This window comes from Martes martes (genome assembly GCF_963455335.1).
Source record: "Martes martes genome assembly, chromosome: 1".
NCBI lineage: Eukaryota > Metazoa > Chordata > Mammalia > Carnivora > Mustelidae > Martes > Martes martes.
In genome coordinates this window covers 211,865,047-211,890,455 of record NC_137888.1, presented here as the reverse complement: position 1 = coordinate 211,890,455, position 25,409 = coordinate 211,865,047, and the positions used below count along the sequence as shown (strand labels likewise).

The window sequence follows — 25,409 nt, the reverse complement described above, 5'->3', positions numbered from 1 at the left end:
GTCTCAGCTTCACCTTCCTGTTCTGGACTAAAACCAACAGGCTCTTTCTCAAAGTTTTGTACAAAGTGGGCGCCTGTGCTCTCGCTTTGGAGCAACTCACTTGCCCGTCTGTCGGTCACTCTAGGCCACTGTCAGTGAGAGCCAGGGTCAGTCACTACAGGGCCGGCCCGCGGGCCCATCGGTCAGAATCCAACGGAATCCGTCCTCGCAGTCAGCCGCTCCACTCGTCCTTCCAGCCACTGCAACCCCGCGTGATCTGCCGGGGAGCTCGCCCCTCGCGACGCAGCACGCCCTCACGACCCGCCCCTTCGCAGTCTTATCCAACCATAGGTCTCCGCTTCTAAAAAGTGCCCGCCCCCCGGGTGACATCCAGTACCAGGCCCCGCCTTCCGAAATCCTGCCCTATCAGAGGCCTAGCTGTCTAGGAATTTCCCCCCTCATTACGCCCCGCCCTATGCCGGAGCTCTCTCCAAGGCTCCGCCCTCCCCGGGAATGCTGTCTAGTCATAGGCTGTTTCCTCTCCGAAACCCCGCCCCCAGAGCCGGCTTTTCCCAGGCCCACGCCGAGCCACATCGACGCGGCGGGTGACGCCATCGGGCCGCGTCGCAAGAAGGTCACACGGGATCCTGCAACATGGCGGCGGCGGCGCTGTGGGGAGGCTGGTGCCGCTGCCCGCGGGTAAGCGGACGTGCGGGGTTGGGGTGGGGATTGGGGGCGGGTCCAGGGAGCTCCAGGCCTGCGATCTCCAGGGCCTTTTTGTCCTTAGGCCTTTGGCCCCCTCGGCCCTTCCTTGGGCTCGGCGAGAGCCTTGGGGTTGGGGCATTGGGTCGGCGGAGGCCGGGCCCGGGATCCCGGAGCGAAGCTCGTGGGCAGGAGCAGAGCGTGCCGGGTCGGAGGCCGCCATGGGCGGAGCCGGGCGGGGGGCGAATCGCCCCTCACTTCCTGATCAGGCTCCACGTGCACCGGGGAGTGAATGGTGGCCTGGGCGCCCAGTGGAGAAACAGCGAGAAGTCAGAACACCGTGACAGTCACGGCTCGCGTTTATATGCCAGGTCCTCTGCCAAGAGCATTTCCTGCCTCGGTCCTCCCAACCCTCCGTGTGAAAGTGCGGGAGGTGGTTCTCGCCCTGGCTGAGAGCTTGGGTTCACAGGGGTGGTGGGAGTTGAGGTGTGTATAGCGCGCTCAGAAAACAGTTGTTGGAACTGGGTTAGGAAACCGCGGCTCAGAAGGTTAAGCAACCTCCCCACAGCCTCAGCTAGTGGGGTAGCTGACCTGGCCAACACCCTGGGTCAGGCTGACGACAGAGCCGGAATGCAGGGAGGAAATGTCTCATAGGGATCCTAGTGTGGGGAGAGAGAAGCTCTCTGACTCAAGGCTTGTTCTTTGGGGTGGGTAGGGGCTGCTTGTCTTTTGAGTCAGGGCTGAGAGATTGAATCTATACATTTTTGGATTTGGGCACAAAAACTGGTGGGGAACCAACCTCAGGTTTGGGCATACTGTGGGATTTCTTTCCCAAGTTAGACAACTGTCCACAGTCTATTTCAGACTGTTGCTGAAGTCAGTGGCTCCAGGATCAAGAGTGTAGGCAGAGAAGAACTTACTTAAACTCTTGGGAGTTGCTCTCTCTCTCTCTTAAAGATTTACTTATTTATTTGACAGAGAGAGAGAGAACAAGCAGGGGGAGCAGCAGGCAGAGGGATCGGGAAAAAAACAGGGAGCCCGATGTGGGGCTTGGTCCTAGGTCCCTGGGATCATGACCGGAGCCAAAGGCAGATGCTTAACTGAGTAAGCCACCCAGGCGTCTCAGGAGTTACTGTTCTTAAAAAAACAGTTTTTTGGGTAAGTTTATTTATTTAAGTCATCCCTATCCCCAGCATGGGGCTCGAACTTATCACCCCAAGATCAAGAGTCTCATGCTGTTCCAACTGAGCCAGCCAGGCATCTCGGGAATGACTCTTGAGCTGTAGGAAATGGTGGCATTTGAGATGTTGCTTAAAGTTCCTGGAGAATGGAGGAGTGACACAGGGAGAGGAAAGGGCCGGGGAGTGTGGACATGGAGGAGTGGTTCCGCGGGGTCACTGACATCAGCATACCTGGCTTAGCTCTGGGTGCGAGGGTTCAACATTGAACAAGACCTGCCCAGGCCCTTCTCTTATGGGACTTACGTTCTTCATTTGGTGGGAGCAGAAATGCCTTTTATATGACATTAAGAGTATCTTTGCTCAGGTGGGTCCCCTCAGTTGTCCCGCTGGCAGCCTAGCCCTGGACCAGGACATGGAAGGTTTGTCCCAGGGTTGTGCCCGGACCAATAAGTTCTCCGTGTTTTACCTCTGAAAGCCCAGGTCTCTGCTCTTCCAGAAAGAGGGTAGGCAGAAAGGGGGTAGGCTGTGAGAGAAGACTGCTTACCGCCAGCGTCGAGGCTCTGGGTGCCCATTTCAGGCTCCGGGATCACATCAGACTGGCACGATTCGCCCTCTTCCACTGTAGGTTGGCCTTTCCCAGGACTCCTCTGGTTTCCCCCAGGTTCAGAGGCAGGAAAGTAGACATGGACTCTGGAGGTGCAGATCCAGTGTCGTCTTTTCCGCAGGATTCCACTGGCTTCTCAGAATTTAGCAAGATTGCCGAGCGTCTAGCATGCGACACGGGCATGCGGTAAAAATTGGCAAATGAGTTTTGGGCGACACCCCCGCTTTTTAGTGTGGCCTGCCTGCTTCGCTGTCCGTCTCTTACCTGAATTGGGTCTTTCCTCTCTTCTCGCCCAATTAGAGATGCCTCGGCAGTGGGGTCCAGTTCCTGTCCAGCCACAGCCTGCTGCCACTCCGCCACCGTACCTCTCAGACACGCTGGCCCCGGGGAGAGCTGCCCGTGGTGAGTGACTCAGAATGCTGGCAAGCTGAGGGCAGGGGAACGTCTTCTGGAAGAGCAGGCCTGGGTGACAGGAGAGAGGGCCTCAGGTGTTGCCCACTGCCCGGGGCCACTGATGGGCTGACGTTCCACGGCTAAGCCCTTCGGGGTTGCGGAGCCCAGCGTGCCGGTCCTCTCGGGAGGAGCTCCTGCCTGATAGAAGGGATGACGTGTCGGCTCTGAGGGCTGGGCAGGCGTCCCTGGACTCTGCTGAAACCCACCTCCCTGTGGCTCTTCCCTTTTCTGCGTGACAGCCCTCCAGGCATTGGGGCAGAATCACCCACATCGGGAGCTTGGTTTCCTGTTTCTGTTGTTCCTCAAAGATCACATTTTCTAGAGCTTTTGCCCTTCCCTTCATACCTCTTCAACCATGCTTCTTTCTGTGGGTGCCTCACTGCCATTGGGAGGAAAGCCCAGAAGCTGACCTGCCTCCCCAAACCCACACATGGGGGCAGCCCACACCCTACCCTTCCCTCTGGGTTTCCTCTGAGCTCTAGACTCTCTCGCATAGACAGTGGTGCAGGGACGCCTGGGTGGCTCAGTTGGTTAAGCAGCTGCCTTCGGCTCGGGTCGTGATCCCAGCGTCCTGGGATCGAGTCCCACATCAGGCTCCTTGCTCGGCAGGGAGCCTGCTTCTCCCTCTGCCTCTGCCTGCCACTCTGTCTACTTGTGCTCACTCTCGCTCCTCTCTCTCTCTGACAAATAAATAAAAAAAAGAAAAAAGAAAAAAAAGAAAACCTTTTAAAAAAAAAAAAAAAAAAAAGACAGTGGTGCAGTCCCAGACAGTCTTAGAACCTGGACTCCCCCCCCCCCCCCCGCCCCCGCCACCAGAAAGCCTGGCCCTGTGGCTTGATGGGGGCTCGGGAGTCCCCTGAAAGTAGGAAGGCGAGCCGTGTCCACGGTGGTGCACTGACACACTGTGAAAGTGCCCATTGTCCCATGGCACGACTCCCTCGCGTGGTTGTTCAAGCATTCCCTTTTCGGAGCCTGCTCTCATGCTTGTGGCAAAGCAGGGATCCGAACCTGACCTAGTCTGACCTTGGAGTCTGTGTGTCTTGGGCAGTGGACTGACTCTTGTTCCTAGAGTGGGGCCTTGGCCTTTCTTCTGGCCTCCCTAGGCTCTGGCTTCTGGGTGTGTCGGGTTTTCCTACAAGGGAGACCCTGAGCTTCAGTCCTTGGTGACAGTGATCCTGTGGGTTGATGAGGGAGGTTTGTGCCAAGCCCTGGGGTGACACATGAGTCCCAACTTCGGACTTGAGAGTGACCCCCAAAGGAAGGAGTTATCCCGGCCCCAGAAGCCCAGGGAGCAGGGTCCTGTGCCCGCTTCTTTGGGATAAGGGGCCACAGAGTCCTTTGAACCCCAGTCCTAGGACAAGGGCCCCTTCGGGTGTCGACCTTCATCTGGGGGCGAGCACACTTGAGTCCGTCTGAGGATTCTAAGCTGTGCCTGTTTCTCATCCAGGGTTTCCTCTGTTGGAGAAGGAGCCTGGTAGTTTGTTTTGTTTTAGAATAGACTTTATTCATTTATTTATTTATTTGACAGACAGAGATCACAAGTAGGCAGAGAGGCAGGTCGGGGTGGGGGAAGCAGGCTCCCCGCCGAGCAGGGAGCCCGATGCGGGGCTCGATCCCAGGGCCCCAGGATCATGACCCGAGCCAAAGGCAGAGGCTTTAACCCACTGAGCCACCCAGGCGCCCCTGGGATAGACTTTATTCTTTTGCGTACTTTTAGATGTACAGAAAAGCTGAGCAGGAAGTGCAGAGAGTTCCCATGGGCTCCCTCTCCCCCTCTCCTCCCACCTGGGCGCAGTGTCCCTGTGAGGCTTCTGTCTGTGAGGCGCGTCTTGCATTAGTGTAGCGAGGCGGCTACGGCTGACGAGCCGGTGTCAGTCTGTAATCATTACCTGGCGTCCGCGGTTTACCTCAGGGCTCTCTCTGCACGTTCCCGGGCTGAGGACAGACGTCTGCCGCATGTCCGCCATCATCATGTCCCAGAGAGTAGTCTTGGTGCCCGGAAACTCCCGTGGGCTCTGCCCGTTCATCCCCCCCCCCCCGCCCCCCAACCCTGACAACCACTGATCCTTTGTCTGCATGGTTTCACCTTTTCCAAAAGGTCCTAGAGCAGGATCATACCGTCTGGAGTCTCTTCAGACCAACTTCTCTTACTTGGCAATATGCAGCCAAGGTTCCCCTGTGTCTTTTTTCAATTGAGATGTCATTGAGATATGATGTGGTGGCAAGCCACATGGCTGGCTAACTCATTTCTTTTTATTATTGGATAATATTTTATTGTCCAGACATTTCACAGCTTACCACCTGATGCTTTTGTATTTTATATGTATATATGTTTTCTAAAGATTTTATTTATTTATGAGAGAGGGAGAGACAGAGCATGAATGAGGGTGGGGGCAGAGGGAGAGGGAGAGGCAGACTCCCCACTGAGCAGGGAGCCCAACTTGGGGCTCCATCCCAGGACCCAGGAATCATGACCCGAGTCGAAGACAGATGTTTAATTGACTGAGTCCCCAGGCACCCAACCCGATGCTTTTTTGATTTGACTTTTGTCACTCGGGAAAGAAGTAGCTGTTCATTGTGAAACCCGTATCGGTACCGAGGAGAAAGTACAAACCCTTTGTTCTTTTTTTTGCATTTTTTTCTAGTCCAGATCTTATTCTTCCGGAAACAGGAAAGGCTTTCTCTCTGGCTTGTTGGATAATATCAAACAAGAATTAGCCAAAAACAAGGAAATGAAAGAAAGTATAAAGAAGTTCCGAGATGAGGCCCGCAAGTTGGAAGAGTCCGATGCGCTCCAGGAAGCCAGGAGGAAATACGTGAGTCCCTCTGCTGCGCACGTCCCCCGCTGGGACACTTGCTTCCCTCGCGGTGCCCGAGTGGCAGGGGCAGGCGAGGTCACTGCGCTGTCGCTGGGGGGCGAGGGCACAGGAGTCTGCCGCCAGCCCTCCGTCTCCGTGGTGACACGGAACGCGGTGCTGTGCACACCGGCAGCGCCATCCTCTCCTGGGAGCTCGTGAGAAATGCCGGGTCTCAGAGCCCCCCAGCTGCAGGATCCGAGTGTGCGTCCGCCGGGCGCCCCCAGTGACCGCGGGAGCAGTAGGCTTGAGACGCGCTCTCCTGAGAGCCGCTCGTGGCTCTCTGAGTGAAGTGGGTAGAAAGCGGGTCACAGCACTGCGGGTGTCGTCATAGATGAGCAGCTGCCAGACGCCTGCCACGGCGCGCGGGCTTGCACCGCCTCTGCCGCACGAGGCCTGGGAGGTGGGCAGTGCCCCCACCCCCGTCTCACTGGTGGGCACCCTCGCCGGGCCCCTGGGCTCTCTGTTCTCTCGGCCCCCTCCCGAGCCGTGCGTGAGGTCTGCTTCATCCGTGGCGGATCACCCTTCCTCTCCATTAAGGAAAGGAAGGGGGCTGAGGGGTGGTTTGGGAGCAGGGCAGGTGGGACCGTGGCTGCGGGAGATCTGGCAGGGGCTGGCAGCTGCAGGGGTGCCGAGTGAGGCAGGACAATGTCAGTTAATGTCAGAGATGGGGGCGGGTTTGGGGAGGGGCCCGGCTCTCCCCTGCACCTAGCGAGAGAGTGGACCCGAGGGCTGGGCCTAGAGGGTCTCCACGTGTCAGCCTTCGGGCTGCTGAGCCCGCTGGAGAGGCTGTGGGGCACTGAGGGGCCCCCGGGGCAGGGGAAGGGGCCTCTGAGAAAACACTTCTTGGACCCTCCCCTGTAAGAGAACTGTGGCATCGTAACCAAAAGAAACAACGTCCCTACCGTAGAGAACCATCGAATCGGAAACCATGCGGACGAGCGAAGTGATAAAGAAGAAGCTGGGGGAGATCTCAGGCACAGTGAAGGAGGTAATGGTCTCTGGGCCCCCGCGCTCCGTCGGCCGTGCTCCGGGGCCGTCTGCTCGGCGCCTCTGGGAGGAGCGCGGAGTGGGAAGCAGCAGGCAGAGCTGGCGCCCGGGACTCGGCAGGCGGGACTTGGCACAGGCGAGGAGTAGCCGTGGGCAGCGAGAAGGGAAGAGCGTGCCTGGTCGGGTGGCTTCCGGAGTTCGGCTGCAGGGCGCCCCGCGGGAAGGAGGGTGAAGTCAGACTAGCCCACGTGCCCTGCAGTTTACCACTTGGGTGAGAAGCTTGCTTGCTGCTGGCAAAGGGAGAAGGAGAAGGGAGGATTTTTTTTTCTTCCTGCCTAAAAACTGGGAAGTGCTGCTTGGCCCGCAGGCCAGGGTGGAGATGGGAGGGAGATGCGCTGGGGCCTTCCTTTTGGTGGTTTGTTTTGCTTTTCTCTGTTCTGGGTAGGAGAGAGGGTCAGGCCAGTGCGGTGCTGGACGCAGGCTCCTCCCCTGTTTTCCCCAGGCTGCCACTCCTGCCCATTCTGGGGGGAGCCCAGCAGACCTGGTGTCTAGCCCAGAGCCCAAGGGCCCAGCACCCTGGACATCGTACACAGGGGACCCGAGTCTCGGGGCCCCATGGGCCAGATGAGCTCACCTGTTAACGCCCTTCGGAGGGCTAGACCGGCCTTAGCTCTGGGGGAGCTCGTGCGGGCCCCAAGGGGGGCTGTGCTGACATCCCCGTCCCTCTGTCTCAGTAGAGTCTTGACGAAGTCAGTAAAAGCGACCTTGGCCGGAAAATCAAGGAGAGCGTGGAAGAAGCAGCCAAGACTGCCAAGCAGTCCGCCGAGTCGGTGTCCAAGGGTGGGGAGAAGCTGGGGAAGACGGCCGCCTTCAGAGCCCTCTCCCAGGTGGGTCAGTTACGGCCGGGGATGCCCTCGCCTCCCTTGCCTTGGCCTGCTCTGAGTCCAGGAGCCAGAGCTCCCACCTCGGAGCGCCGCCCTGGAAGGGGGGCCCCCGCCCGAGGCACCAGGTCTGTGCTCCACTCGCGGCGGGGCAGCCTTGGGCAAGCGAGATCCTCTCAGCTGCTAACGGCCTTCGCTTATGGCCATAAACCAGGGACCTTTTGCACTCTGGGTGACTGGAAGTCCTGAGTTCATTCCCCATCACCTGTCGAATCTTCCCATGGCTGGGTCCTCGCTGGCCACGGGGCCCCCAAGATAGAAAGTCCGTGTTTCTGCTCTCAGGGGGCCTGGGGGACCCAGCAGGGGATGAACGGTTCCTGAGCGACAAGTGAGGGAGGAATATATAGGGAAAAGGCTACAGGTGGGGGGGGGGCAGGCTCTACAGAGCGGGGCACGCATAGCCCCCTGAATGCAGCCAGAGCCCCTGTCTGGGGGATTGAGAGGGAGGCTGAAGAAAAGCAGGTTCCATCTAGAACAGTCCTGCCGTCCATGCAGGAAAGTCAGGCAAGTTACTCTGGGCCACGTGACCTCAAAATTGGGGGAGGCCAAGGCCCTGGGTTGCCCTACGCTGGGGTTCCCAGCACACATGCACAGGCCCGCCGTCGTGGTCCGCAGTGTCGGGAAGGTCCTGGGTGCCCACTGCGTGGCTGGCTGCTTTCCTCCAGGGGGTGGAGTCCGTGAAGAAGGAGCTCGACCAGAGTGTGCTGGGGCAGACCGGGCCCTATCGGAGGCCAGAGCGGCTCAGGAAGAGGAAGGAGTTTGCAGGAGAGAAGTTCAAGGAAGAGAAGGTGTTCGAGCCCAACGAGTAGGTAGCAGACCTGTCAGTGCCCCTGTCCCCCCCGATCCCCCGCGCACTGGGTGTGTTCAAGCGCCCGCAGAAGCCTCCTGCCCGAGTCCGTTCGTTCCGCAGCTGCTTTCCTGCTCAAGAGTTCCTGCTCCCTAGTGCATCTGGGGGAGAGGGTGGGGCAGTGGGAAAGGGAGGGAGGAGGCAGGAGGCTGAGAGATGAAGGGTGAGCTGTCCTGCTCCAGCCCTCCCCTCTGGGCCGGGTAGATGGGAGGGGTCGAGTGCTCCCCTGCTCACCGCTGGCGCGGTCTTCCCTAGGGAGGCCCTGGGAGTCGTGCTGCACAAGGACTCCAAGTGGTACCAGCAGTGGAAAGATTTCAGGGACAACAACGTGGTATTTAATCGTGAGTGTTCACATCTCCAAGGCGCAGCTGACAGCAGACACTTGCTGAGTGCCCCCCCATGGGCTGGGCACAAGCCAGACCCGCCCCCCACTTTACAGAGGAGGAGACCAGGGTCAGAGGGGACCAGCCACTTCCACAAGATCACCCAGCCAGTGAGCAGCAGAGCCCTGGCAGAGCACAGGCCAACAGTGGACAGCCCTGCTCACACGGGCAGCCCGGTACATCTCGGGCTGGCGGGCCAGGGGCCCCAGGCGGGCTGGGGGCCAAGTCACCCGCTGCTGTCATTACCAGAGCTGTTGCCAGCAGCAGGGAGGCCGGGCACACCCGCCTCACTGGGGGCACGGCTGCGGATTCCACCATGAGATAATCCCCGGTAGGGAGAGCACTGGTGGGGCCCGGCCGGCCAGCTCGCGGGCCTGGCATGCTCTGCTCTTGTCTGGGGTGTGGGGCCTCCCAGGGGCGGCACACCCTCGTCCCTTGTCCTGTGAGGCTTGCTAGAGGCCTGTTTCCTATGGAGGGAGAGCGCCAGGCAGCGGGGCGGCCCCTCACTGTTCACATAGTCCCCTCGGCCCACTGCTGGGGACACGGGCTCGGAGAGGGCCCCCCATTTACCTGTTCTGCTCAGAGTGGATCTCACAGGGGCCCCAAAGAGCCCTCGGAAGTCGTGGAATAGAGGCGTCATTTTGGAAGGGCCCCCTGAACCCGGCCCACGTCCCCACAGGGTTCTTCGAGATGAAGATGAAGTATGACGAAAGCGACAACGCGCTCATCCGGGCGTCCCGCGCGCTGACGGACAAGGTCACGGACTTGCTGGGTGAGTGGCTTGCCTGTCCTCGCCACTGGGGCCGGCCTCCGGGGAAGGCCACGGGCCCTCGACCCACTCCTGGCTCGGCTGCCTCCAGGGGGCCTGTTCTCCAAGACCGAGATGTCGGAGGTGCTCACGGAGATCCTGCGAGTCGACCCCGCCTTTGACAAGGAGCGGTTCCTGCAGCAGTGTGAGAACGACATCATCCCCAACGTCCTGGAGGTGGGTCGCCCCTCAGTGGGCCCTCCCCGTCCTGCCCTGCTTCGGTCACCCGGGGCTACGCACAGCACACGGGCTGCGGCCTGATGGGGCACTGTGCCAGGGGCAGATGGCTGTCCCGGCTTCAGAGGTCTGAGCTCCCCGACGCCTGGTCCTTGTTCGCTCTGTGCCTCTGAGAAGGCACCCGGGGCCGCCCGTGGGCCCTGCTGGTCCCCGTGATGGCAGCTGCTCTCTGCCTTGCCTTGCCTGTGGGGTGCGTCTGCTCCCGGGACTGCGTTCCCCGTCACGATGTCCAGCAGCAACTCCTACCTCCCTTGCAAGCCGGCCTGGAGCCTCCTGCCCGGCTCCCTCGTGCTCGCTGCTGGAGGCGGTTCCCTCGAAGCTGCCGCGAGCGGCCGCCTGGGGCCTTTCAGGAGTTGGGGACACTGTGGCACGGGGGCCAAGCCACAAGGAGGACCCTGAGGGGGCTTCCCTCCGAGGTGTCCTCTCTGTGGGAATCCTGGTCCCATCTTCTAGCCCCTCCTTCTGGCTCAGAAGCGAGGAGGGAGCAGTTTGCTCAGGGTCCTGCCACGATGCACCCTCCCCAAGGCCCGTGCCCGAGGTTGGTGGCCTGTTCCCTGCCATGTCTGTTCCTTTAGCCCCCAAGATGTGGCCGGACCTGGGGAAGGTCCTGATGAGACCACAGAAGGGCCCTGCACTCCCCGATGGGTTCCTATCCCCACCTCCTTCCTCCTCCATCCCAGTGACCTTCCCAGGGTCACCTCCCCCTCCGATTTCCCAGGTCCCTCAGGCCACTTTGGGCGGGGCCGGGAGGCTGTAGAAACAGAGCAATCCCCAAAAGCAGCAGTGCGAGCACAGTTGAAAGATTTCTTCCACGGGGGAGGCTGTCTCAGCCCCCAGCCTGCCTGTGCTTACCCTCGGGTCCTGGGCTCCGGGTCCTGGGCTCCTTCGTCACCTTCCGCGGGTGTGGCCCTGCCTGTAGGTTCCTGCGGAGGCCTCCCCCATGCCACCTGGAGGCCACCCCCGGGTCCCTGCTTCTGGGCCTGTGTGGACCCAGCCGGGCAAAGCCCCGTGCCCAGTGGAGGGAGAATGCAGCTGCTGGCCTCCTTGGCTTAGTTTCCCGGCCAGGGTGAGCCACGATGCCACCTTCGTCTGCCTCCTCGCATGAGGCCCTTGGGACCACACTGGGCTTCCAGGGGTCAACACACAAGGCCCTTGGTCCCTGGAGCCTGACGGGGCACCCGCTGCCACAGCCCAACCTGAGGGCCCCTTCTCCCCAGCTAGAGCCTGTAGGGGAGGGCCCCCCACCTGAATCGTCCCTTCTCAGGCTCAAGCTAATTTTTTTTTTTGTTTTCCCCTTTTAGGCCATGATTTCTGGAGAGCTCGACATTCTCAAAGATTGGTGCTATGAAGCTGTGAGTACTTCTTTCTTGTTATTTTTTCTAGTTAGGCCTAAAAAGAATCACAGCCTAGAGATCTGCTTGGGCAGGACGGTCAGAGAAGGGCACGACAGGGTCTGGTGTCCTGATTGTGGGGGGACCCCAGGGGCCAGGGCTGGGTGGAGAGGGGCTGCGAATAGCCCTGGGTGTGTGTGACCTTCCCGTCCCTGGGCCAGAGTCCATCATCATGCCCATGTCACAGGCGTCATGAGGGCACAGCACGAACACAGATGCAGCATTTGCAGGACACGAAGCTCTGACGGGACTCATTAGCTGTTCTCACTTCAAGTTCCCGAAACACAGATCAAAGCAGACGGTGATAGATTTCCCGCATGGGGAGGAGCCGTGTGTCCTGACAAGGCCCGACTGGGCTGCCCGGAGTCGGGGCTCCAGGTCCCGGGGCTGCACGGCGCCGGGCTGTGGACGGCGGGCCAGCCCTCCCCCGGAGCACACCCTGTCTGCCCGGGGCCTGGCAGCCTCTGCGTCCCCGCAGGGCTCTGGCCGGCCACCTCGCCTCACCCTGCTCACTCCCTGACCTGTGTCTTCATGGGGCTTTTTTTTTCCCCGAGCTTATTTGTATTAAGCAATCCAGAGCCTTTTTTGGCTGATTCTATTCTGCTTCCAGCTCACAAACAACTTGGAGAAAGCAGAGGAGAAGATGTCAGGTTTTTTTTTTTTTTTTTTTTTTTTTTAAATACTCCTCTGCATGGTGACTAATCCAGCAGACATTTCTGAGAGTGGGGGTGGCGGTTTTTTTTTTTTTTTTTTTTTAATACTTTGGGACCATTAGGATGTGGTTGATTATCTTTGCCAGAGAGCTGCTGGTGCCCCTGGAAATGCACTTGAAACTGCAGGTGCTCATAGAGAGGGTGTTTTTTAAATGTCGTTTTTTAAAGAATCACACCAGAAATGGGAATGGCAGCGTTTTGGTTTTTTTCTTGGTAGATCAGTTATTTCCATAAAAAGTAGGTGTGATTGGAATGTCTTCCATCATAGTTGCTGAGTCCAGAGAAGGTTCCAGAGGAAAGCTGCAAGGCTGCCCATGTCCCGGGCCTGGGCGCAGGCTTGGGGGGGTGCACGGCTGTCGGGGGGCGCCGCTGCCGCTGGGGAAAAACGGGCTGCCTGCGGCCAGCAGCTTCTCAGAGGAGCTGGTCAGCGAGGAGCAGGCATCCCGGGCAGCCCATGTCAGAGTAGCCGCGGATTAGGGCAAATCCTAGAAAACGCGTTTGATTCCAGGCCAAGACTCAGGACTGTGAATATGGGCAAGTCCGGGATCAGCCAGAGAGGCCCCACTGTACATCTGGGGCTGTGGTTTCAGCTCCTGTAGCAGGAAAATTACCAACCCTTTGGGGCTACCACTTGCAGTCCACGGTCTTGATGCAGCGCTGCCTTTGCCTCGAGGGAGGGGGCCGTGCTTCGGGCCAGCAAATGGGTGGCACCAGCCGACTGCTTGGAGCCAGGCTCCTGGCATCTGCCACTCCTGGCATGGCAAACCCAGGTGCCAGGAGCCGTTGCTGGACAGTGCCGGAGCCGAAAGCACGGAGCTTGGCTGGCGAGCCGGCCCGCAGGGGGAGTCTCCCGGGCCTGTGCACCCAGCCCCGTGGGGCGCCGGCCTCGGGGCGTGCTGGGGGCTACAGGTGTGCGGCTTCTCATTGCAGACCTACAGCCAGCTGGCTCACCCGATCCAGCGGGCCAGAGCGCTGGGCCTGCAGTTCCACTCCCGCATCCTGGACATCGACAACGTCGATGTGAGTGTGTCTCCCTGGGGGTGTGCTCGTCACGGGGGCGCCCTGTCCCTGGAGGAGCCGTGGCACGGGCAGGTGCTTGGGTTAAGGGACCTCCAGGGTCCCTTTCAGTGGGAGCCTGTGGTGGGAGAATGCTTAGGCGGGTGGCAGACACACAGGATGCCTCTGCCCTGACCTCGGGGCCCCCGAAGGCAGTGCTGTCCCTGCACCTTTTACTGGGAAGGGTGGGTGCTTTGTCACGACCGCTCAGGCTCCCACTGTCCCTATGGGGAGCTGAAGACGCGCCAGCGCGTGCTTCCCTCTCCCCTGCCTGTGTGCAGAACTGGCTCCTCTGGGAGGCCTTGATGTGTGCACCTGGCCCAGGTCTGGGGAGGCCGCATGGGTTCTTAGCAGTTGAGACTTGGGCTCACATTGGGAAGGACCTCGGAGTCCCCCACCCAGAAACGGGCGACCCCTCAGGCTCCTTCTGGGGCCTGGGCAACAAGGGGCACAAAGGGAGTGCTGGGGCCGCCCCCCTGCAAAAGGGAGGAGCAGGGAAGGGGTGTGGCCACTCTGAGCACTGCCCCCCCCCTTTCCCCAACAGCTGGCCATGGGCAAGATGATGGAGCAGGGGCCTGTGCTGATCATCACCTTCCAGGCCCAGCTGGTGATGGTGATCAAGAACCCCAAAGGCGAGGTGGTCGAGGGCGACCCGGTGAGTGAGGGAGGAATCGGAGCAGGACGGGCGGGTGGCCGCCCTCAGCTCCCTGCGCTCTAGAGCCAGGAGGTGTTATGACTGCAGAAGCAGCAGGGCCGGGCCTCCAGAAGTCGAGGGCCCTAGCTGGGCCTGGTGGAGGTCAGAGGGTGACTGAGCGGTCTGGTTGTGCCGCATCCTGAGTTGCAGCCTCTGGAGCCCAGAGCCAGGCTTACCGCCCGCTGCCCCACTCCCTGGTCCCTCCCAGTGTCCCCTCTCGACAGTCCCTCATCCCCAGCCCGCACCTTTCCCACCTCGGCAGGACAAGGTGCTGCGCATGCTGTACGTGTGGGCGCTCTGCCGAGACCAGGACGAGCTCAACCCCTACGCAGCCTGGCGGCTTCTGGACATCTCCGCCTCCAGTACCGAGCAGGTCCTCTGAGCGCGGTGGCCACGACTCGGGGCTCCTGGGCTGGATCAGCACACAGTGGACACCCCCGGAGGACTGGTGTCTGCCCGCAGTAGCTAGACCTTTGGGGACAGGACTGTTGGTTCTCTACCAGGGCGACTGGAAGCAGCTGGATGGGGAGGGGCTGGCTGCTGAGGGCTTCTCTCCACACTGCCGGCCCGCACTGCTCCTCTGCCCTGTGGGGCTGCTGGGCGAGGTCACTGCGGTGCACAGGCCAGATGGTGCCAAGGGGCCCCTGCCCAGGGATGCTCTGGAGGCAGGACGGCAGGGCCCAGGCCCCTGCCACTCAGAGTGGCCCACCGGCCACTTCAGCCAGGCCATTTTGGCTGTGTTTTTTAACAGTGCCCTTATTACCCTGTATATATGCCTGATATTTGGACATAATAAAAGACCAAAGTGCAGGAGCAGCTTGGGTCGTCTGATGTGTCTGGCACTGGGGGTGGGGCCGGGGGGAGCTGGGACTGATGATGGGGTGGTGGGAGCTGGCCAGAAGGTCACGAGGAGGTGGTCAAGGTCACTGAAGGAACTGCGGCCCTGGAGGAGCAGCCTTGCCTGGTCAGGACCCTGCTTCCCCTGTGGTGGGGGGACCGTGACACAAGAGCTAGGGAGCTTTTCAGTAGTCTGGCTGGGGTTTCGGAGGGTTGGGGTCCCCACAGCTGGAGAAACTGGAGCGCCAACAGGAGTGATTTGTGGAGGCACAGGGATCCGCCCGCGCAGGACGTCTGGTCCAGGGGTCCATCGCATAGAATGGCGGGGAAGGTGCGGAAGTCGGGCTGGGCTGCTTGGGTGCTTCTGGGGTGCGGTGGGCGAGGTCCTGGGTGCTGAGGCTCCCCGCGGCCGGGGTCTCCCAGGCGCCTCGGGGTGGGAGCTCCGTTCTCGCGGAGTCCGGGGCGGGGTCGTGAGCCCGCGCACCGCTCCCTGCGCAGCCTCCGCCCCCCGCGGCGGCCCCGCCCCCCGTCGCCATGGGAACAGCCGCGGCGGCCCGGCTAGCGCGCGGCTCGCCTGCCTCGGTCTCCGGCGCTCCAGGGGCGGGTGGGGTGGGCTGAGCCCGGGGCGCCGCCGCCGCCACCGCCGCTGCCGCCGGGGAGAGGCCGAGAGCGGAGCCGGCTGGGTCCTGGAAGAGAGCGCAGCCACCGGGCGCACGGTCCCCGTCCCGGTCGAGGCCAGGGTGAGGGGCGCGGCGGGGCGGGGGTGGTGGGGGAGGGGTCCCCGGGACGCCGAGAACAAAGGGAGAGGGGCGGGGGACAGGGCTTCGCCCCGCTGCGCCGCCGGGCTGCGCGTTCGCACCTGTTGTGCGCGGGCCAGCCGGGTCCGGGCTCCCTCTCCCCACTCTCAGCGCCCCCACCTGCGCGCACGGCCGGAGTTGGGTCCCCGCGTGCCTGTGGCGGCTTGCCCGCGAGCCGGGCTTGGGCGTAGCCGGGGGACAGAGGCGCGGGCGGGGGCTGGATCCGGGCAAGGTCAGGGGGCGGTGGCGGGAGGGGCGGCGCAGGGGGCGGGAAGGCGCATCCTCATCCCAGCGCCCCCGGCCGGCGCCTCTTCCGCAGGGCGCGCGGCGATGTGAGCCATGAGCGCGACGTGGACGCTGTCCCCCGAGCCGCTGCCGCCGTCGACGGGGCCCCCGGTGGGCGCGGGCCTGGACGCGGAGCAGCGCACGGTGTTCGCCTTCGTGCTCTGCCTGCTCGTGGTGCTGGTGCTGCTGATGGTGCGCTGCGTGCGCATCCTGCTCGACCCCTACAGCCGCATGCCCGCCTCGTCCTGGACCGACCACAAGGAGGCGCTCGAGCGCGGGCAGTTCGACTACGCGCTGGTCTGAGCGGCGCGGGGCCGCTCCCCGAGGGCGGACCCGACGGGGGCGCAGCCTGGCAGGGGATCGCGCTCAGGACCCCGCCCCACCGCCTAGCCCGAGGTGGGAGGGCGTTAGAGGTCCGGCTCCTCCCCCTCAGACCCCTCCCATCTTTCCTCCCGGCCCGGCCGGAGCCCCACTTCGTGCCTTTATCCCGCCCCGTCCTCGCTCCATAACTCGACAGCTCGGCTGGCCCCCGACCGGGAAGAGGCCCCCCATCCCCACCCCAAGGCGTATAGGTGGTTCTGCTATTGTCCTGTCGCCGAGCATGAGTGTCATGTCCATTCCTGGATGCGGGGGACCCCCGTGTCCCCCCTCTCTCCCCTGTGGTCTGGCCACCCTCACTCCTCCGCCCCCAAACCCCCCTTAGTGTTGAGCCGCTTCTGCGGGGCAGGCTGTCCTGCGCCCGCGTCGTGGAGGCTGCCATACCCATGTGCCCCGCGCGGCCCGCCCCGGAGTTCGGGACCCGAGAGCACCGATGGCTGCTGTGTGTCCAGGACGCGCGGCACCTTCGGTGGGAGGAGGAGTGCGGGCAGGTTCTCCCCAGCCCAGGTCAGCCCCCCTCCCCGGCCCTCCTGCCGCTTCCCGCCCTTCCCTCTGAGCCCTCCTCGCATCCCCCGGTGGCCTTCCCCAGCCCTTCTCCCCGCTCCCTGCCTCCGAGCGGATGGTGTCAATAAAAGCTATCACTGAGCGCTTACTACCCGCCAAGCCGCGTGTGACCTGTTCCCTCTGCAGGACCCGCAGTGAGCCCTCTTAGCATCGCTGCTCCTCCGGCGGGGGACCAAAGTCAGGCAGCCGGAGGGACTAGCCTGTACAGTGCTGAGTGGCAGGATTCCAGCCTGGCTGGACTTTGAAGCCAGGTCTGACCCGCACATGCTCTTCACGGCTGCCGCACGCTGCCAAAACAGCCGGCCGCATTCTGGGGGGACTGGCGTGTAAGCCAGCTCTGTTCAGCAACGCGCATCGCTGAGATCCACCCCCCCTTTCTTTCCCTTGACTTGGGGAGAACGGGGGGGCCTCCGTGGGAATGGGGGGCCGGGGAGGCCAGCTGAACCAAGAAGTGGCAGGCTCTCTGGGCATGGACCACAGCTGCACCCCAAAGCTCTCTCAGCCTGGTTCCTCCTGCCCACCCTCCATGCACGCTTTGGAAGTCGGGGGCCGGGCAGCACCGAGTGGGCTGGCTGGGCTCCACACCCGCTGGGAGACGTGTCGTGTCTGTGCCCCAGGGAGCTGTGCGCAGCGTGCGGGGAGGGGGAGAAGCAAGCGCTTCTATAAAAGGCAGGCTGTGCGAGTGCACGGGCTCTGCGAACACAATTCAGCTCCCAGAGGACTAGCTGGGCTTGGGGGGGGGGGTGCTGTGCTGTGGGAGGACACCCGGCTCCCGACCGTGCGCTCCAGCCTCTCCCTGAATCTACAGGCAGGCTGGGGAAGGGGGACCCCTTGCAGGGAGACCCCTGCCGCACTCCTGGGAATTTGGGACCTTTGGCAGCAGCGTAACACTTCCTCCCCCAGCTCGGCTCCTCCCTCCCTGTCCCCAAGGCCCCTCCACCCCCAGCTCTGCCCGCCTCCCCCCCCCCTCCTTCCACCTCCTCACTTCGCTAAGGCCACCTCAGGGGGACTTGCTCCCCTCCCTCCGACCTCCTGCCACAAGAGGCCCCCAAGCCTAACCCTTGACCTGTACCTGGGGCCTGGCTCCCCCTCCTGGCTTCTCTTCATCGGTGTGAGGTGAGGTCACCTGCTGAGAACCTGTCAGGCTCAGGCCTCATCCTCCATGCAATCAGCAATCACCGAGGGTCCCCTTCACTTCACGGCCAGACCAAGGTCACTCCCCAGGGCATTGAACCTGACCTGGCAGCGGCAGCCTCTACTGATGATTGCGCCTTCCCTCCGGCCCGCCCTGCCCAGTTCAGCCTTGGGACCTCAGGCCACATCACTCCTGTCCGACTTCTCCCTCTGGCCCTTCGGGCCTCCACTCCCATCTTTCACTCACAGGAAGAAGGGAGCAAGACAGATTGACAAGAACTTTACTCACAGGATGTAGGACGCAGATGTTGGACGGGACAGGACCACCCCCCCCCCGCCCCGCGCTGCCCCCACCTCAGTTCCGTGGCCAAACCCCTGCCGTGTCGGTCACCTTAGAGGTCAACCCCTGCTGCCCACCGTGACAGGGACCTTCCACCGTGACTGGGTCCTCCTGACAACCTGGGGCCAGCCCAGGCAGCACTGAGGGCCGGGGCGCTCACAGATGTCTGCTGCGTCCTCTGTCCGCTGGGCCTTCACCTAGCAGGGCCGGCTGCCTGGCCCAGAAGTTCCAGGGGCACCAGGAACGGGTTCAGGGGGCAGACCCCAGCTGCTTGCCAAGCAGACCTCGGCTCCCTGGGCCTGGCGTTCTCCGGGGCCTGCAGCGCCGCCTGGCCGGCCTCCTCGTGCCCCTGGGAGCTTGTCCCGGCATCCTCGGCTCCGGGTGCCAGGCTCTCGCACGCTGGGTCTGGCTGGGGCGCTGTCAGGTGCGCGTACATATCCGACAGATGTTTAACCAGGGCCTCGCAGGGCAGGCGGAGCAGCTCCTCGGGAAGTGCCATGAGTAGGTCCAGGACCACTGCTGCCTCTGGTGATGGACACGGAGGGCTGGGGTGAGGGCAGCGCAGGCGTGCTACCTGGGGCTCCCTCCCTCGCAGCCCCTGCCCGTTAGTCTCACCAGCTGCAGAAAGCTCAGGGCCATGACACCTGCGGGACACAGACGACAGGTACTTGTAGATCTTCTCGAAGTCCACGGAGAAGTCTCCTTCCACTGCCCCCACCGCCCCCACCGCCGAGGGGTCAGCCAGGGATGCAGATGCGGCCTCGGCAGCGGCGGGGCCATTCGTCTTAGGGGCGGGGCCGGGAGTGTCAGGGCTGGAGTCCTCCCGCCCGCCAGGGGCGCTGAGCAGCAGCAGCTTTCCCCGCGCCTGTGTGGGCTTGGGGGGCTTGGAGTGCAGGAGGCTGACCGGCTCCGTGGCGGCGATGGTGAGTACCTGGCAGGAAGGGAGATCAGGGAGGGAAAAGGGGGTAGGTCCTCCTACAGGCCTCTCCCCTGCCCTGCGCCCCGCCGAGCCGTCCACCTCCACCTGCTCACCAAATCCCCCCTGTTGGACGTAACCTGGAAGGGCTGTCGCGAGCGGGGTCACTGAGGCTCAGGGTGTTCAGTGACTGGCCAGCGTCACAGGGCGGGCAAGAGGAAAGGCCCAGCAGCCCAGTCCCCCTTGCCTTGTGCGCACCACCCTCACCCGGCCTGTGGGATGGCTGTACCTGTGAGAAAGCCACAGTCAGGGCCTCCTCCAGCGGGCCTGTTATCTTCTCTGCCAGATCCATCCATACCTGGAGGGGGCGACAAAAAAGGCCCACGGTGGGCCTAGGGACCCACTCTCGGGGGTCTCCAAGCCCTGCCCCTCCTGGGGATTCCCTGACCAGGTTATTCCCCTCAACACCCACATCATGCCACAGGGGCCGGCCTTGGGGGGCCTTGTCCTGCCTCACCTCGATGGGGGCCGGGGTCTGTGTTTCCCGGCGCCTCCGTCCCTGCGGGCCACCGGGATGCACCCTCTGGATGGCCTCCCGGACCACGCGGCCCTTGAGCTGCCGCAGGAAGTCCCGGACCTGGAGAAGAGAGGAGGCGGCCGAATGGGCCTTCTGGGCACCCAGGGCTGGGGAGAGAGGCCAAAGCCTACCGCCTGCTGCGGGACCGGCACTGCTCCCCAGTCTCCCGCTACCCCGGTGTGACCGGTCTCGGTGACTCTGCCCCGGGGTTCGGGGCCAGGCCCCAGGTGTGACCAGCCACCCCGCACAGGTGTAAGGCCCAGGACAGCTCCGGTCCCTCCCCGCAGCCACGGCCCACCCTTTGCTAAATACTACCTCGCTTCACCCGCTCGGCCCCGTTTCCTGGCTCTCACTTCAGCCTCACTACCCCGGGGTCCCGCGGCCCTTTCCGCCCTGACCCGGCCTCCACTCCGTCTAATTCGAAGTCCGACCCCTCAGCCTCTCGCACGCGCGGCCTCCACCTCGCCCCGCCCCTCAGCCTCATGCATGCCCCGCCCACACCCAGCCGCTCCTCCAAGCTCGCCCCGCCCCTCAGCCCGGCCTCCCCGTCCCGCCCCTCGGCCTCACGTACGCCCCGCCTACACCCCGCCTCCTTCCCAAGTTCCCTCGCCCCCATCCTCGCGCTCGCCCCGCCCCTCCGCCGCACGTATGCCCCGCCCACGTCCTAGACCCGTCTCCAGCCCCGCTCCCTTCCCGGGACCCCTCACCTCCGCCTCGCTGCGGCCCGGCAGCTCCCGGGCCAGCTCGGCGGCGTCCGGCTCCGGCTGGCCCTGCCGCGCCTGCAGTAGTCGTAGCAGCTGTCGCTTCTCGCGGGCGCTCCAGGCCGCGGGGCCGGTCACCTCGCCCAGGTAGCGCGCCGGGGCCGCTCGCCGCCGCTGTGGAGGCTTCATGCCGGCGAGGGCGGTGTCGCCGCTCCGGGCCCCTTTCCCTGGTAGGCGGGGCTACGGAGGCCGCTGGGGTCAGAAAGCGCGGCGCGGAGGCGGAAACAGATGGGGGCGTGGCTCCGCGTTGGCGGCCCAGGAGAGCCGTGTAGATGGGAGATGGAGAGACTGGCCTGCGAACTGAGGTGGGGGCGCATGAGACACCCCCCCCCCCCGCCTGCATTTTATCTCATCCGTGAACTGGAGCCGAAACCTTGGATCTCCTGCCGTCCCTCCATTACGGGACATAAGTCTTGCAAAACTCCTACTGTGTGCTTTGCTTCTCCAAAAGGGGTGGACCCTGGCAGGAGGGCAGCTGTTCAGTGGTAGCCAAGAACCTGGGTTGTGAGGTTGGCCTGCCCGGAGGACCTAGAGCAAGTGGTTTGGCCAAACCGAGCCTCAATTTCCTCATTGCTAAAATGGAGCTAGTAGTCCTGCTCCTGGGAAGGGAGGAACTGGGACAGCAGACATTGTAAGAGCTCTAAACCGGACGGAGAGGAGACTGGAGCAGAGGCCAGAGGTCGAGGCCTTAGCGAGGGCAGGGTCCAGGGTGGGGGTGGAGAGCGGAGAAAGCCTGGCTTTGGAGGAGGAGGCAGGTGGGCAGGTGCAGGGGTTGAGGAAGGAGGGGGACCTTTTTTTTTTTTTTTTAATTTGACAGAGATCACAAGTAGGCAGAAAGGCACACAGAGAGGGGGGGGAGGCAGTCTCCCCGCTGAGCAGAGAGCCCCACCGGGACTCGATCCCAGGACCCTGAGACCAGGGCTTGAGCCGGGGGCAGGGGCTTAACCCACTGAGTCACCCAGGCACCCCAAAGGCGGACCTTATTAAAACTTAAGCAGATGGGGTTGGGTGTCCCTTTCTGTTTGGGAAAAACTCCCTTGGGTCTCCCCTGGCCCCCATCTGCACACGTATATATGAGTGTGTGGGCCAGGCCCCCAAGTCCTGGTCCAAGGCCTCTGCTTCCTGCCCCCTATAACCGCGCCAAGTGCACACGCACACTTCAGAACTCAGTAGGTCAGACCAGGTGTTTATTTTGAGCCCAAGTGGGAAGGTGTGAGGAGGAGCGGGTCAGGGGCAGGAGGATTCAGGGGGCAGAGACAGTGGTCCCGTTGGGTCTGAGTTTAACCGCGGCTGGTCCAGTCCTGGCGGGCCTGGTTCAAGGCCGTGGCTGTTGTGTCTCCGGACCGTGCTGGGGGTGCACCATCCCTGGGGAGGGGCTACCCAGACTGAGCAAAGCAGAGGGACACCATGCAGGCCGCCCCCTTCCCAGCGGATCATTGGCCACCTCTGTCAGTCTGTGTGCGGGAGTGAGGGTGAGCGCTAGGTCTGAGTCGCGAATTCTCCTTGCCTAGTACCTGTCCAGGTCTGAGGACCCCTCTTGTGACACAGAGCCTGAAGCTGGCTGCAGGTGACCCGGTGCCCGAGTCTGAATTGCACAAAATTTTGTGACCTTTGACAAGTTACTTCAGAGAGTGCCTCATGTTTCTCATTTCTAATATGGGCATTATAATAATATCTACCTGAAAGTTGTTATGAGGATTACATTAATTAATAGGCATGAAACCTTGCGAACACTTCCTGACACAGGGAAAGCCTATGGAGTCATTATCATTACCTCCCTCTTCCAGCTGTCCTCCCGGCCCCACGTTACAACCCCGCCCCCGTTTACCTGCCTTATTGGGGCCTCCTAGGCTGGGGGCCGCTGGGCGAGTCCCTCGGGGCGGGACCGGGGTTCGGGGGTGCTGGAAAGGAGAGGCAGGGTGCGGAGCAGTCGGGGTTGCTGCGCATTGAGCCGGGGCAAGGGCGCCCCCTGGCGGCTGCTGTGGGCGTAGCGCAGCCAGGTCTAGGGATGGTCGTGCCCCACCGGCTGGGTGGCGGCGACCCGGGGTCCCGACCCGCGGGAATAGGCTGGGGACCGTGCGGAAGCCCCGGCGGGCCAAGGTTGGTACCTGAATGCGCACAGACGAGGCCGAGCCCGGCGGCCAGCGCAGCGCCCAGCACGAAGGCAGCCAACACCAGCGCCACCACGGGCGCGGGCTCCAGGGCCGCGGGAGCCGGGGCGGGAGGCTCGGGGCGCACGGCTCTGCCGGGGAGGCCCTTGGGTGGCCCTGTGGGAAGTACAACACAGGGACTGGGCCCCGGCCCCAGGTCCCTCCTCACCCCCCCTTCCCGGGGCCCTGCGGAGAACTGCGCGCTCACCGGGGGGTGGCCGCGGCACTGTGACCACGATGGGCTGCGTCAGCGTGTGCAGGTGGGGACCGTCGGCACCCAGGCTCTCGCCACTGCCGCTGCCGGCGCCTGTGCACGCCTCGTCCTGAGGCAGACACTGTGGGGAGGAGGAGGCAAGAGATGGGGACGTCAGGCGCCAGGATTCAGGGACCTGTTCCTGGGGCTCCCGAGAGGTCTAAGTGTCCAGCTCTCTACTGCAACCGGGAGTCGCACCAGTAAACTGGAAATCCGACCCCCTAAGAGGTCCCCGAGCCCAGCCCCTAAGATATACAAGCAACCAGGGGCCTAGCCTGTAAGGACTCCAAACCTCAGGCCCTCAAGGTCACACGACCCGGTTCTCTGAGAACATTAGACACCCAGAAGTTTGGCCCCTCCGCCGCCTCTGCATCTGTAGAGGCAGCCAGCCCTGGAGGGAGCTCAGAGTTCCGCCCAAGGCTTCCCAGAGCAAGCCCAGTGTTCATTCCCTGTCCCCTGGGGAGCCCCTAGGCAGAGCCCCACAGTCCTCCCCCTCCCCACCAACCCACACTCCCCGCACCGGCCCTGAAGCCCAGCCACCGGCCTGAGAGAGACCCAGTGACTCTCCCCAGCTCCAAGGGTCTCCACGCTCCAAAGCGAATGACCCCTAGATCCCCAAGCTCCAAGGGACTCTTCCTTCAGAGGCCAGAGGGCCTGTGCCCAGCCCCCGACTGGCCCAGGCGCCCATTCCCCCCGGTGCGCCCGCGCACCAGCGATGGCGGCGGCAGCGTCAGAGGCGCAGGTGTCCGGCGGGCTCCCCGGAGGCGGCGGCAGCGGCTCAGCTGGCAGTGCAAAAACTGCACCGAGGCGTTGAAGACCGGGCGCAGGCGGAAGCTGAAGCGCACGGGACGGGCGGCACCCGGGCGCGCCGGCGGTGGCGGGAGGACGACCGAGGAGTCGGCGGGGCAGCCCCCGCGCAGCAGCGCCAGGGCGGGCCCCGGGGCCGGGCGCGAGGACGGTGTCATCGAGCAGCGGTGCAGGACCAGGCCCCAGCGCGGAGAGGGACGGGCCAGGGCCGCCTAGGGTGCGGGGGCGGGATCAGCACCAGCCCCGGCCGCCCCCGTCCGGCCTGACCCGGCCCCGGCGCGCCCCGCGTCCACACCTGCACGAACACGCGGCTGTCGGCCGGGACCTCGAGCGGCCCCGCGCGGCGCGGGAAGGCGTCCTCCGCGTCCGACAGCTCCAGACTGAAAAGGGGTTGGCGCAGCCAGGGCCCAGGCGCCGCGGGGAATGGGGGCGCTGGCGGGGAGAAAGGGTGATACAACAGAGGTCGCACAGCCCCTCAGCCCCTCCAGGCCAGTGCAGCGACCCCCCCCCCCGCCTCCTTTGGAAAATGGGTGCCGTTGCGGTGAGGATTCACCCGTGCTCGGCTCCACGCCGGGTTCACTGCTGGCAGAATGGGTGTGGAGTGTCCCCCCGAACGTCCAGGGACCCTCACAGCCCCGCAGCAGAGGCTGGGAGCAAAGCTGCACACCTCTGGGGAGGAGCCCCCCCTTCTCAGACCTGGACTTCTCCACCCAGCGCAGACCAGGGGATCCCTGGCTGGGCCCGTCAAGTCGCAGGGTGTCTGCTGGGGGCCAGGCGGTCAGGCTGAGGGAGGGCAGCTCCCCAAGGGCCCCAGAGCTGCTCTGTGGGGGCAGCAAGGCCAGCTCGGGGCAGAGGGTGCCATCGCCCACTTTCCTTTCCAAGCGTACTGTGACCAGCGGGGAAGGGGAGAAAGAAGGTGCTGTCTCTCTGCCCCTCTGGCACAGCAGGAGCCCATCCAGGCCCCCAGGGTCTCCGGCTTCTCCCCTTGTCCGGGTTCCTCACTCCTGGACTGAGCGCAGCAGCAGCAGCACCAGGCAGGGACACACGTGCACCCACACCCTCTCTGCTGGAGGGACCCTTGTCAAATTATGTTCTCATTTAGGACGGTCCCCACACACAGTTCCTAAAAGCACTGGCCCACTGCTCTCCCACGCTCATGGGCCTCATAGCTGCTGGGGCCTGAGGAAGGTGGGGCGTCCAGGAGAGGAACCTGGAGAGGGGAGACAGAGGCAGGGCCCACCTCCCCCACCCCCCCCCAAGGGCTCCCCCACTCCCAGCAGGGCAGGTGAGCAGTGGAGCTGAGAAAGGGCAACACGGGGGCGGCAGTGTGACCGGCTGTGTCCCCAGCCTCTACGTACCAAGCGGCCCGCTGGGCGAGGCGGCGACCCCAGGGAGCAGGGCCAGCAGCAGGAGCGTGGCACCCGGCATGCTGGACCAGCGCTGGAGCGGGCACTCCAGCAGCGGAGGCAGCCTCCGGGCAGCACCGAGGCCCCGCAGGTGGGCAGGCGGCCCTGGCCTTGGCTGGGCGGCAACCCAGGAAGGCAGGGTGCGGGGGCGGCAGGCTGAGGGGTGCGCATCAGAGCCGGGCGCCCAAGGTCTGCCGGGGATTAAGGGCTCCTCTCTGACCAACCTGTGGCTGTTGGGGTGTGAGGTCCCGCACACTGCTCGCTTGATACCAGGCCACTCAGTACAAACACCACCCTACCGGCCCCCCACTGGGCTTCGGTCTCCCCCAGAAGGGCACGACTCCCCCCATCCTCCCCCCCCAAGGTCAGA

At 63.5% G+C, this 25,409-nt stretch overlaps 4 protein-coding genes across 4 annotated transcripts; 2 read left to right on the top strand and 2 right to left on the bottom strand.

Moving 5' to 3' along the window:
• The first annotated feature begins 533 nt into the window (after window positions 1–533).
• On the top strand, window positions 534–14,650 carry TIMM44 (translocase of inner mitochondrial membrane 44). Its single transcript, XM_080824580.1, has 13 exons — window positions 534–678; window positions 2,767–2,868; window positions 5,565–5,735; window positions 6,685–6,765; window positions 7,502–7,651; window positions 8,371–8,510; window positions 8,808–8,893; window positions 9,615–9,707; window positions 9,796–9,920; window positions 11,282–11,332; window positions 13,015–13,104; window positions 13,685–13,795; window positions 14,097–14,650. The coding sequence occupies exons 1-13, from the start codon at window positions 634–636 to the stop codon at window positions 14,214–14,216; spliced, it is 1,365 nt and encodes a 454-aa protein (XP_080680706.1). The 5' UTR covers window positions 534–633; the 3' UTR covers window positions 14,217–14,650.
• A 567-nt stretch (window positions 14,651–15,217) lies between these two features.
• CTXN1 (cortexin 1) lies at window positions 15,218–16,791 on the top strand. The gene is made up of 2 exons (XM_080817881.1): window positions 15,218–15,411; window positions 15,788–16,791. The coding sequence occupies exon 2, from the start codon at window positions 15,808–15,810 to the stop codon at window positions 16,054–16,056; it is 249 nt and encodes an 82-aa protein (XP_080674007.1). The 5' UTR covers window positions 15,218–15,411; window positions 15,788–15,807; the 3' UTR covers window positions 16,057–16,791.
• Window positions 16,792–18,092: 1,301 nt separating this feature from the next.
• On the bottom strand, window positions 18,093–20,589 carry SNAPC2 (small nuclear RNA activating complex polypeptide 2). The gene is made up of 5 exons (XM_080824984.1): window positions 20,370–20,589; window positions 19,603–19,722; window positions 19,375–19,443; window positions 18,785–19,100; window positions 18,093–18,694 (listed from the first exon to the last, which is right to left on the bottom strand). Exons 1-5 carry the CDS (start codon window positions 20,550–20,552, stop codon window positions 18,363–18,365), a joined length of 1,020 nt encoding a protein of 339 aa, XP_080681110.1. The 5' UTR covers window positions 20,553–20,589; the 3' UTR covers window positions 18,093–18,362.
• Window positions 20,590–21,592: 1,003 nt separating this feature from the next.
• On the bottom strand, window positions 21,593–25,061 carry TGFBR3L (transforming growth factor beta receptor 3 like; the record flags this gene model as incomplete). The annotated part of the gene is made up of 7 exons (XM_080817154.1): window positions 21,593–21,788; window positions 22,252–22,324; window positions 22,532–22,690; window positions 22,782–22,908; window positions 23,537–23,845; window positions 23,929–24,065; window positions 24,992–25,061. 6 exons carry the CDS (start codon window positions 25,059–25,061, stop codon window positions 22,257–22,259), a joined length of 870 nt encoding a protein of 289 aa, XP_080673280.1. The 3' UTR covers window positions 21,593–21,788; window positions 22,252–22,256.
• Window positions 25,062–25,409: the final 348 nt, after the last annotated feature.

What these genes read in the sequence shown, in the direction of transcription:
- TIMM44 (XM_080824580.1), top strand. Translation starts at nt 634, where the DNA reads ATGGCGGCGGCGGCGCTGTGGGGAGGCTGGTGCCGCTGCCCGCGG. An exon ending in CCTTCAGAGCCCTCTCCCAG is followed by an intron (nt 7,652 to 8,370) that starts GTGGGTCAGTTA and finishes GCTTTCCTCCAG; the next exon opens with GGGGTGGAGTCCGTGAAGAA. An exon ending in AAGATTGGTGCTATGAAGCT is followed by an intron (nt 11,333 to 13,014) that starts GTGAGTACTTCT and finishes TTCTCATTGCAG; the next exon opens with ACCTACAGCCAGCTGGCTCA.
- CTXN1 (XM_080817881.1), top strand. Translation starts at nt 15,808, where the DNA reads ATGAGCGCGACGTGGACGCTGTCCCCCGAGCCGCTGCCGCCGTCGACG.
- SNAPC2 (XM_080824984.1), bottom strand. Translation starts at nt 20,552, where the DNA reads ATGAAGCCTCCACAGCGGCGGCGAGCGGCCCCGGCGCGCTACCTGGGC. An exon ending in CGGGCCGCAGCGAGGCGGAG is followed by an intron (nt 19,723 to 20,369) that starts GTGAGGGGTCCC and finishes TCTCTTCTCCAG; the next exon opens with GTCCGGGACTTCCTGCGGCA. An exon ending in TGACTGTGGCTTTCTCACAG is followed by an intron (nt 19,101 to 19,374) that starts GTACAGCCATCC and finishes CCTTCCTGCCAG; the next exon opens with GTACTCACCATCGCCGCCAC.